This window comes from Prosopis cineraria, unplaced genomic scaffold (assembly GCF_029017545.1).
Source record: "Prosopis cineraria cultivar Desert tree isolate PC_DT_omini unplaced genomic scaffold, ASM2901754v1 PC2, whole genome shotgun sequence".
Taxonomy (NCBI): Eukaryota; Viridiplantae; Streptophyta; class Magnoliopsida; order Fabales; family Fabaceae; genus Prosopis; species Prosopis cineraria.
The window spans coordinates 46,663,334-46,676,069 of NW_026555333.1; the positions used below are offsets into that span (position 1 = coordinate 46,663,334).

Genomic DNA, 12,736 nt, shown 5'->3' on the forward strand with positions numbered 1-12,736 from the left:
CTACTTCATACCTGACCCCCAAAATACAAATGGTTAGGTGAACATGTCAGTGCAGAACAAGTTCTCAGTGAAGTTATAACATAAAACAGCAATTATCTGATGAAATAATATCCCTAGAAGAATATGATCATGTGAGATTTATTTATTTTTCTTATAATAAATCTTATATATATACACACACTTCTCTAATAATAGAACATTTATATACATTACTCAGATCAAGTCTGATCTGAACCGTTGGATAGAACCAACTAACACTCTATACAAAGCGATAACTCATTAATTTCTCATTGTAAATATGTACCGACCCACATCCATCGGATCTGTAACCTTGTGTATTCAGAGATACATATTTTGTATTTTCTGGTTGCTCCTCTTGAACAGAAGTGGATCAATCCAACATGGCCGTACCCTCCGGTCGCCTGGCCACCGTATACAGTGAACTGCAGAGCAGCCGTCTCGACGTGTCGCTTCCTCTGCCATCTGTGCTTAAGAATCCATTTGAGGTCATTGATGGTCCTCCAAGCTCTGCTGCAGGAAACCCAGGTTTTTACAGACATAATTTACATGTGTGTGTTGTGGGGTTAAGGTAAATGAAATGAATGAGTTGTGATGTAATGCAGAGGAGATAAAGAAGCTATTTCCAAGCTTGTATGGACAGCCTTCAGTGATTGTGAATCCAACTGATGAGAAAGAAGGCAAAAGTGAGAGTGTGAGAATAGGGGTTGTTCTTTCGGGAGGACAGGCTCCTGGAGGACACAACGTCATTTCTGGGATTTTTGGTACGTAATTAAGTACGTTTATTGACTAATTATGTTATTATATGAATGAAGTTCATGTTGTGGTGAGTGGATGTTTTATTTATGTGAAGATTACTTGGAGGAACGTACAAGGGGAAGCAAGTTGATAGGATTCAAAGGAGGTCCAGCTGGGATTATGAAATGTGATTACGTGGAATTGTCGTCAGACTTTATCTATCCTTACCGAAATCAGGTGCTTCTTTTGTTCACTTACTGTAATCTTAATTTTAATTTAATTGAACCCACAACTATTGGGTTTGATGTAGAAAACAAAGGCAAAAAAGATCTTTCATGGATAGTAAAACGAGAAAAGAAAAGCTAATCAGGGGAGGGGGAAAAAAAAGCGTGCTCACATATTTTCTTTTTAAGGTTGTTTTTATAACTACATAAATTTTGGGGAGAAAACATGCTTTTTAAAATTGTCTCAAAATAAAGAGAAAAGGGTATGAACGTTAATTGTCCATGGTAAGTTATGTCAATGACAGCCATCTCCTATGATTAGGAAAGGTTTCGAACTTGATTCTGATATTGACATGTTCACGTGTCTGTTTAATTTAATTGTAATATATATATATATATATATATATATATATAAAGGTGTGAACATTATATCTTTTTTTTCATATGGTTATAACTGTTATTATCAGATTAAACACTTTTTTTTATGTTTTTCTCTATTTTCTACTCTCTTTTTTTCCACATCCTCAAAGTGCAAGAGATCCACACAACCCATCTCAAGATCTAATCTTGGTGATCATTACAAGATTTTTCAAATTTGATTTGTATGGTCCAGATTTAATATAATTTTATTTTCATATTTTTTAATAAATTATTATATTAATAGGTATATAATTTAAAACAAAGATAATCTTGTAACTATTACTTTAAAAGAATAATAAAAAAATTAATCTTTTAATCCTCCAACTTTTAAATCACTTGTAACTCAGTTCCTTAACTATGACTCACTGTGACTCAATCCCTCAACTATGACTCAGTCCCTTAACTTTTAAATCACTTACAAATTAGTCCCTTAACTTTTGTTAATTTTTTTATATTAGCTTATATCCCACATCGATGAGCAAAAAAAGGATATTTTAAAATAATATATGAGCATTTTTTATCCCTTTTATTTGATAAAAAAATTTTAAAAAAAATTAAAAATAAGGACTAAATTATAGGTGAATCAAAAGCTGAAGGACTGAGTCACGATAAGTTATAGTTGAGGGATTGAGTCGCAGCGAGTCATAGTTGAGAGACTGAGTTACAAGTGAGTTAAAAGTTAAAGGATTAAAAAATTAATTTTTCCTAATAATTTTTATATGAAAAATTACATGTTAAAAATTTTAAAACTAAATTATTTTTTAATAGCTTAAATTTCACTGCAAATGGGCACAATATAATGAGCACCGAATCTCAACTTGCCCATCCTTAACTATGTATCTCACTCTTAATTTGATCGAATTTACAATTGACACAACACACAGCGTAAAGATTTTTTATCAAGAAGTGTACTTCCTGAATTGTTTGGTTAAGCTCGTGGATCGAATTGGAACGTAACCCCACACCCAAAATAGAAAGGGGAAAAAAAAATTCTGATCAACAAAAATTCTGGTCAAGCGCACGCATTAACTGTCTCTCAAACTTATGTATCTGATGTGAATATCTCTTATTAACAGGGTGGCTTTGATATGATACGGAGTGGCAGAGACAAAATTGAGACTCCTGAACAGGTTCTCAACTTACTCTTTATTGTCATTTTAATTCATTATTATTGCCGTCAACATTTTTTTTCGTTTATTTCGTTGACATGTAAAATATTTTCTTATTAAGTTCTAAAATAGTCTCATTTTAGAAATTCACTATTGATGATTTTACTATAGTCTATTGGTTAGAATTAAATATTGCATGTTGTATGTTGGTAGTTCAAGCAAGCGGAAGAAACAGCTAAGAAGCTTGATCTAGATGGTCTAGTAGTAATTGGTGGAGATGATTCAAACACTAATGCTTGCTTGCTTGCAGAAAATTTCAGGTATATTTTATATTTAACTTCGAATAGGTACACTATAATTATAATATATATGCTGAAATTAATATCTGTTTAACTAGGAAATACAGTATTAATTAATTAATGTATGAGATGGTAGGAGCAAAAAGTTGAAGACACGAGTGATAGGGTGTCCAAAGACCATTGATGGCGATCTCAAATGCAAAGAGGTTCCCACCAGTTTTGGCTTTGACACTGCTTGCAAGGTACTATCAAATATATTTGCCAATTATTATTTGAAAAACAAAATAAATACAAAAATATATCAGAATAACGAGAAGAAATAATCAATGTAATGCAGATATATGCAGAACTGATTGGAAATGTGATGGCAGATGCCCGTTCTACTGGAAAATACTACCACTGTAAATTTTTTTCTCATCTTTTAATTAACCTTAATTAAATTCTATGATATATAGTATTATATATATATTGCCATGCATGCTGATCTTAAACAAACACAAATATATATAATATCAGTATTATATTTGTGAACTTTTTGTTCTTCTTTTTAGTTGTGAGGCTTATGGGAAGAGCAGCATCTCATATAACGCTGGAATGTGCTTACAGACTCATCCGAACATCGCAATCATCGGAGAAGAGGTCCTTTAATTATATTCTCTGCCTCTATTTCTTTTATGCTCTTTTAGTTATTGGTTTCTGCTATGATTCTTCAAGTTCGCTGCTTAAGTTGCATGTTTTCAATGAGATCAAAACTTCATTCCATATCAACAATTTGTGTATTTAAACATTAATTTTGGAATGTGCATTTATGCTTACGCCATATTATAAATATATATAATATGTTACACAGGTTGCTGCTAAAAAGCAGACACTTAAGACAGTGACAGATTATATTACGGATATAATCTGCAAACGTTCAGAACTGGGCTATAATTATGGTGTCATCCTTATACCAGAAGGTCTCATAGATTTCATCCCCGAGGTGATAATTGTTGATCAATATATATGTATATGTATATGTCCCTTAATTTTTTTTTTTCCATCTACTGTAACTTGTTGTTTACATATATAATAAGTTTGATGAAATGAACAAATGAAATTGAAGGTGCAACAACTGATATCAGAGCTGAATGAGATATTAGCACATGATGTGATTGATGAAGGAGGCATGTGGAAGAAGAAACTAAGAAAGCAATCCCAAGAGCTCTTTGAATTTCTACCAGAGGCAATTCAGGAGCAATTATTACTTGAAAGAGATCCTCATGGCAACGTCCAGGTTGGCTTATTTAATGAGTGAAGCGAAGTGAGAGTTAGGCTTGGTTTGGATGAAGGGCAAATGAAAAGAAAACAGGCCAGAGAGAAAACTAGGACGGAAAATTTCTTAACTATTTTTAAGAGTTTTCTCCTCTAGTTTTCCCTTCTTTCTATTTTTCTCTCCATCAAAATTAAGGATTAATTTGGTCGTGATGTAATGATATATATGTGCAATGAGTATAGGTGGCAAAGATAGAGACAGAAACGATGCTGATCCAAATGGTGGAAACTGAACTGCTAAAGAGGAAGAAGGAGGGCAAATATCACGCCCATTTCAATGGCCAATCTCACTTCTTTGGGTAACAACTTCTAATTTATGCTTTTAATTACAACAACAAACTTTATCCCATTGAATGAAATCATTTGCCTATATCATATGATGTCATTAATACTCTATTAATAATCATCTTTTGAATAACTTCATTGTATGTTCTATTTAGTTTTCCTTCACCTTTTCTTTACAGGATTTTAGATTATCTATTACATTTTTTTCACCAGTGTCTTCAATGAATTTCTTTGTATTGTTCAAATCATCTTAAACAATTTTCTATCATTTTCTCCTCCATAAATGTAATGTTATCTCTTCCTCATATATAATCATTCTGAAACTTATATTTTTTGAGTGCCCAAATATTTATTTCAGTATTCTCGTGTTTTCTTTTCCAACTTTATATTCTCATAAAAAACCTAACAGTTAGTATCATATAATATAGTTAGTATTACGAATAGATGATTACGAAGTCCAATCTCTTAAAGTACTATATACAGATAAATGTGAAAGTGAGAGAGATAAAAGAGAAATAAGTGATCTAGTTCTACTTCCGTGCCTCTGAATGTTGCAGAATTGGGATTCACTCTTCTCTCTCTATGTCTCTAAGAGACTTTGATCATATATATTTAAAAGAGCTCTCTTTTGAATAAGAATAATACATATAAATAATATATTGATGATGTACATGCAGATATGAGGGTAGATGTGGATTGCCCTCAAATTTTGATTCAAATTACTGTTATGCTTTGGGATATGCTGCTGCTGCTCTCCTTCTTGCTGGAAAAACTGGCCTCATTTCTTCTGTACTATCTTATTCCTCTTCTTCTATACACTCTTTTGTCTTTCTTTCTTAGTTACCTTTTCATGTTAAATTTCACTTTTCTCTACCTATAGTTCAACTTTCATAAAAAAATCGTGTGCGCGCGTGTGCAGGTGGGAAATCTGGGAGCACCAGTTGAAGAATGGACAGTTGGAGGGACTGCATTGACCTCTTTAATGGATGTTGAGAGGAGACATGGTGCTTGCATTTCATTTTACTAATGATTTATCTCTGCCTCTCTTACTGAAATATATTAACATATATATATATATATATATATATATTACAGGGAAATTCAAGCCTGTAATTAAAAAGGCAATGGTGGAACTAGAGGGTAAGTTGATGAATAGTTACCTTGTACAGGTTTACTTTAATTTCTTTAATAAAATTAATTCTATTTTCTGCATTAGATTTATATGAAAATGAGTGAAGGTAAAGGCTGAGTTGTGTTAATTAATTTTAAATTTTAACATACTATGCTAATTTAATTTTCAGTATAGTGATAAAAATAATTATTGATTTTAATTTTTGCGGAAAAAGTTGACGGAAAAGTTAATTATATTAATAAAAAATAAATTAAAATTTCATATCACATATCAAAGAAAGTAGATATCAGTAATAATTTAATCAAATCTTTGAATTAAAAAAGTTCAAGCAATTAATGTCAAATATCTGGTATTTTGCTTCCGCTTCTAACAGGTGCACCCTTCAAAAAATTTGCCTCCTTTAGGGATGAATGGGCCGTCAAGAACAGATACTTCAGTCCAGGTGCATTTTAGTAATATAATTTTCGTAAATTAAATATAATATAATCATGGGCAGATGAAAAAAATTAACATGGCTGTGTTATTTTGATTCTAATTTAATGTTTTACAAATTCTTCAAGCTAGCTCTTACCTGAAATCTACAAACAGGATTTATTCTAACACAATTCTTCTTTTACCTTTGTACCAGGTCCTATTCAATTTACTGGTCCAAGAGCAAACGATGTTAATCACACCCTACTGTTAGAACTTGGAGCTGAAGCTTAAGAAGAAGATTTGGGGATCTTTCTTTTGACCAATTCACTTAGTATACAATTAAAAATTAATAATAATTAGCTTCTGCTAATTTACAATGACCACATACTGTACTGAATTGATTCATACACGGTACACCAGGTCCTCTCTCTCTCTCTCTCTCTCTCGCCTTTTTGTATTTGCCCTATGACCAATTGACCAAAATCACTAGTTTGTTTTTTGTTTGAGGTTTGACAATTTTCAAGTTCTTTCACTGTTTGCTGGCGGTCACTCAAATCAATTCCATAACTGATTCGATGATACTGAAAGAACAGAAACTATCTATATATAGAACCATATTTAATATAAAACTGTTTGATCCAAAATGAAACCACAATCAAGATGCCTGCCATGATTTGGTACTATCAAAGAAACCAAAATTTAAATAAAACAAAAATTCTCGATTGATGCATTAAATCATAATCGAACAGGCACCAAAGTTAAAAAGAAAAGCGGGGGTAACATACCTTTTTTTTTTTTTTTACCAGAACAATTCGAACACATTTAAACCACAACTTAAACGTAGCTATCAATAAGCGATCTCCTCATCTCGTCCACAATAGCACTGGGTTGAGCTTCCCTAAGCTTGAAAACACTCTCAACAACGGAGAGCTCTGTGGCTGTTGTGTCTGATCCACAGAAGGCAGTCCAGTCATTAACAGTCATGCCAGCAGCTATGACCTCGCTACCACGATTCACAGTCCCAGCAACCAAAGGAACCTGAAGAAGTGTAGAGAGTTCATCCAAGTCTTCGATCGAAGTGTGAGGGTGAACCTGCACCAAATTTGGGGTCAGAACAGAAATAGATGTTTAAACGAATCTGCAATTTTTCATTACTTACCAAACCACCTCTGTTGGAGAAGGCACAGTAACTTCCAACAAGAATATTTCCGGCAATGGTCTGCCTGAAAACTTCTACTCCCAGCACGTCAGTAATCAGCTCCTCAGTTTCCTGAGCAAAGAGGTTAACAAATTGATGCTAGGGTGCGCACAACCCCATATAAAAAATCAAGAAGATAGCTGAGTGAAAATGGCTATCAGAAGAAATGATGCTTCCAATTCTATTGGCATAATGATCCCCCTTGATAAAAGATTAAAATATTCTTAAATCACAAATTAAGTAACAATAAGACTGAATAAACAATTCAACAGCCACTGTCACTTCTTTGAAGTTTTTTTTTTAATTTTTTTTAAACTAAAGTTGAACTAATTTCTATACGATAAAAACACATGCAAATATTCAAATAAGAATGGCTAAAGCTGGTCATGAGAGCAGATTTGATTGAAGAATCTTTGCATACATAAAACAACCTCCTCGCACAGTTCTGAGCTTTCTTTTTAATAAATTATTTACAATTTATGGGAGTTGTCAATAAAAAAGGTGATAATGAGGGTCAGATAGACAAGCAAGAATGCACTGTCAACTTCAATTTTAGGCTCACATTCTTGATAACTGTCAAATACAAGAAAAATGTTGCTGCAGAAAGAGAAAAGAGAACAGAAAAATTGAACTGACAATATAAGGGCTTGTTTGGTTATGTTTTCTGTTTTTATGTTCGTAAAACAAGTTTGTAGAATAATTTTTTAAAACAAGTTTTGAAAACAAAAAATGGAAAAAAGAAAAAGAGCTTTTTGAATCGTTACTTTGAACAAAATACCTAGATTGGTGAAATAAAAGGTGAAAGAATAATTTATTTTATTAATATAATTGTCATTAATGAGAGCGTGATATTTCCTGCCTTTTCTCTAATTTTGCAGAACAAAAAGTAACAAAATCTTTTGGTAGTTCTTAAAAACAACTTCTAACTTTTTTGTTTTTCAAAACAGATAACAAAAGACATTTTCAAACAGGATTTTTCATAACAAAAAACTGTTCTGAAAATAGGTAATCAAACAAGCCCTAAGCTTCCCTCCAGACAAATTTCCAGTACAAAACAAGAAAATACAACAACAACAAGAAGTCTTATCCCACTAGATGGGGTAAATAAACATAAGGAAATACCCTGTCCAGATCAGTGTGCGCAAGTGCCACATGGTCATTACATGCTATACAATTTCCAAGAGCAGATAATCTTTCTTCTACGCGCTGAACAACTACTTGATCTGGTAGACTGTTTCTCAAATGTTGAAGTTCTTTTGCAGTAGCCATAACAATAACATCAAAAGTTAGCATAATAAGCATGGACTTTGAAGGTGATTAAGAAATATTAGATTTGTCATACAACCAAAAATACAAGTTATTATCCACAAATGCCTCCACAGCAACCCTGCAAAGCATCATAATTGACAGGCATAAATAAGTTCATCAAACCCATCAACGAATAAAGTTCGTTGAAACATGATTGACCAAGAGAATTGAAGATCCAGGATGGTCGCAGAAATACAACAGCTTTCGCAGTCATTATAATGTTTAACAAAATATCAAACTAGAATATGATAATTGGATAAGCACCCAGAGAGTACCAGACAAATCAAACTTCCCCTGTCTGCTTTATAACTTTTTACAGTTACATTTATAAAAGAACAGGACTGTTCTTATCAAAAATGCACTTTTCACCATCTCACATATGCAATCTGCTGCATCAGTAAAATGCCAACTGATATCAAGGTTTTCAAATAAAGAGTTCTTATAACTTTTAGGGACATTTGTAACACTGCTCAGCATTCTCCTGGAAGTATAAAGATAGTATGAGAAAATGGGTACAAAACCTTAAAATATTTACAAGCTAAAGAATTTAGAATGAATGGGAGAAAAAGATGAAAAAAACTTGATATATATACCGCATCAAAAAGCTCTCTTGACAAAATTAAATGGGTAATGTTCTCTAGGATCAACTCTCAGAATAAGCAACTACTGCATAAGTCAGCCACTAACTTGCAATTACTTAATCCACAGCAGGCAAACATGTTAAGCAGGACTAGTAAATTCATCAATCGTTACACAAGATGACTCAAGTGAAGTGGGGTCAATTAAAATAAATATAAACATTTTCTACAGGTGTCGCATCACATATGCTGCAGCAAGACACTGAAGACTGATCATTCCATAATAATGTTTGAAAGACATCTCTCAAGAGGCTACTTTTTCTTTGGGGGCCCAGGGGGTGGATCCAGAGAGATATTACAGATAGATATATTACAAAGTATGACGCTTAGAGGAAGTGTTGCAGAGATCAAATACTTCAATAATAATTATAAGTGGAATAACCTTGGTCTGTGGTATTATGTGGCAAGAGCAAGCCATTCTTGTTTCCTGCAACCCACAAAAGAAACTAAGCTAATCAGCTCAAATAAGATGGTAATTCATGTCAGCATCTTATATTTAAAGGGAAAAAAAAACATTAGTGAGGAAAATACAATATGGCCATCCGTTAATTGCAAGGGGGAGCCTAAAGCAAAAACTGATACAAATTAAGAAAACAAGAAAATGGAAGACAAAAAAGAGAAACTTTACCAGCACAAAGGCGGCCAACAATACGAGTACCAGCAATGGAGGTCTTCACCACAGGGATGACATCTGCTAATTCAGACTCAAATACACTGCATGCAAATTGACTGGTGAGTATTGCATTAACCAAATACCCAAGTTCATAAAACCTATCTATCAGCCCTCTCTAATTTAAAATTATACAAAAACTACTATAAGGAAGACTCTAAGTGTCTGGAAACGAAATTCGGCGAGGGAAGTTGGGAATTGGTTTTGGCAAACTTCATGCAAGTTTTGTGGTACAAATTTAAAACTGTAGAGAATGCACGTCTGATCTTTACTAGAATTGCAATTGCACATAAATATAACAAACTGCAAATAGCCAATAATAATTATTAAATCAATATTGAAATCCAGTCTCACAGATGACTAGTTTGAGAGACCGAGAGAGAGTCATGAAGACCTGTAGAAGTTTTCAGAACCTCCAATGGCAACCAAACAATAGGCATTGGTAAGTTTAGAGAACACTCCAACTTCACAAGAGTTCTCAAACATAATTCCTGCAAAAAAATACATAACAGCATTCATTATATTTTTTGGAAGAAAAACAAATGCATACGCTGCTCCTACATGGGGAAACACACACACACACACACACACAAAAGAACCCTTTATAACCATGCACAGTGTAAATTAACAACAGAAAAAAGCTTATACATCTCACTTACTAGTAGCCATGATTGAGACGATAGAGACCTAGTGACCCAAGTAAAACACTTGAAGACAATGAGCTGAAATTCTGTTCAACAGAACACGAAACAGCAACAGTCATTGGAATGGATATCAATACGCATTACAAAGCAAAGCAAATACAAGCATGTGTTACAGTTATTTGCCTTAAGGTTAGTATCAAGGTTCTGAAATTTTGTTCACTTGGTAAATAAGTGAATATGGGTTATACGATTGTACACAAAATACGAATTATAACCACTTCGCCTAGCCCTTCTATTACCAATTCCAATCTTCATGCATGTAAGATCACCTCCAACAACTAGGATAATGATAAACACATAACTTCTAAATTCTAATCTATATGACCAGGCAATCAACACAGTGAACTCGGCAACTAATTCTCCAAAACGAAAATTCTAACACCATGTTCGGCTAAAAGTACAAAATTAATAACACCCAAAAAGACAAACCTCTCATATAGAGTATAGACCAAATGAAACACAACTGATACTGGTAACATGTTTAAATACCAGAAAAAATTCACAATTTTAGAAAAGCGGCTGAGCACCATAAGTAAAATATAATGACCATGTCTGAAAAGTTGTTTTGTTATCTAAAATTTAAATACCAGCAAAACCAGAGTAGTTCTCATCTATTATCTAAATCCATGACTGAGACGTCTCAAAGGAACTCCTCAAGCACACTTGCGAAACACTACCTGTAGCAGGTTTAAAATCGAGTAGGAATGGAGACCGAGAAGGACCAACCTCAGCACGAAGAAGACGACAGGATGAGAACGACGAGAATGAGCACGAGCGATCGATGGTGAGCACTTGTGGGAAGTTTGAAGGATAGCTGAGCGACGAGTCGATGATTGAGAGCAGAGCAAGACTTCACGAGCTGAGCTGGGGCGCCACAGAGAAGATGAAGGAGGGGGTCGGAGCTCGACTGACCGACGACGGAGGAGAGCACGACTTCACGAGCACAGCAACGAGGGTCAACCGATTGAAGATTGAAGAAGGATTGAGGACTGGGAGCGCCGCGGTGACGGTTAGGGCAACCGATTGCCAGTGATTGCTGATGCAATAATTAAAATTAAAAACAATAATTAAAATTTTTGACAACACTTTTTTTTTTTATTATTTTAAATCTTTTCATAAATAAAATATAAAAATTTTAAAAGAATCTAAAATATAAAAATTTTAAATATTAAAAAAATATAAAAATTAATAATAAAATACAAGTAAAATATAAAAATTCAAAACTATATATTTTAAATAATATTATATAATGTAAAATATATGTGTGTATGATTATAGAAAAAATTACATATAAGTTTAAGAGGTCTCATAATTTTATAAAATATTTTTAAAAAAAATTATTATTAAGAGATCTCATAAATATTATAAAATATTTTTAAATATTAAATTTTTTGTATTTATAACTTAATTAAAAGGATTGCTAATTAAACAACGATCATAATTTTTTAAATAGTTAACTTACAAAAATAATGTATGTGTAATATTATTGAAATTTCTACTAACATAAAATAAAAATTTATAAAACTGAGATAAAAGTCGTGATAAACAAACAAGCCCAACTTTATGGGCTCAGACACTATCGTCTTTTAAAATTCAGCTTTTTTTAAAAAGGCTCAAGACAAAATTTGTAAATCTATTTTTTAAAAAAAATTTTTAAAATAAAATTTAATATTATAACATTATAAATTTAAAATCTTCTAAAAATCAAAATAAATAAAATAAATTTATATCTTCAATAATATCACAATTATAAGTCAACTTTTACTTACTAATCACTTAAGATATACTTTTATGAATTGTATAGGATGAGAAGAGAGAACCAATTTTAAATCATGAAGAGCTCTTCCTCGTCTGCAATGTACCTAACACCTCCAGCTATTCAGAATGACGATGGCTGATTGTTTCCTTAGCTTACTTTCATTTGTTTCGTTAGTTTACTTCACTATTGGACTAGTCTTGTTCTCTCTGCACTTATGTACTTCTACACCTCTGCTTTTCGCTCTTAGCAATAATATCCTGTCTCTGTGACAAAAAAAGGCAATTTTACATATTAAAAAAATAAATGTATAAATTTAGTCATCAATTATTTGTATAGAACCACTGAATAACCTATCCTTGAAGTAGTGTAAAATAAATCATCAGCCGCGTTCAACACTTGCCATTAATTTGCCACTAACAGACGCTTGTTCAATGTCGTGGGCCCACATAAATTTAGCACTTGGCATTGTTCTCTTTCACTCTCTCACTCTCTCTCCTCACCTTCTT

At 32.8% G+C, this 12,736-nt stretch overlaps 1 protein-coding gene and 1 pseudogene across 1 annotated transcript; one reads left to right on the top strand and one right to left on the bottom strand.

The window, feature by feature from the left end:
- The first annotated feature begins 283 nt into the window (after window positions 1-283).
- On the top strand, window positions 284-6,523 carry LOC129303065 (pyrophosphate--fructose 6-phosphate 1-phosphotransferase subunit beta-like; annotated as a pseudogene).
- Window positions 6,524-6,555: 32 nt separating this feature from the next.
- LOC129303066 (eukaryotic translation initiation factor 6-2) lies at window positions 6,556-11,485 on the bottom strand. The gene is made up of 8 exons (XM_054942076.1): window positions 11,198-11,485; window positions 10,427-10,497; window positions 10,162-10,258; window positions 9,726-9,811; window positions 9,480-9,524; window positions 8,274-8,404; window positions 7,113-7,223; window positions 6,556-7,045 (listed from the first exon to the last, which is right to left on the bottom strand). Exons 2-8 carry the CDS (start codon window positions 10,434-10,436, stop codon window positions 6,788-6,790), a joined length of 738 nt encoding a protein of 245 aa, XP_054798051.1. The 5' UTR covers window positions 10,437-10,497; window positions 11,198-11,485; the 3' UTR covers window positions 6,556-6,787.
- Between the last annotated feature and the right edge of the window lie 1,251 nt (window positions 11,486-12,736).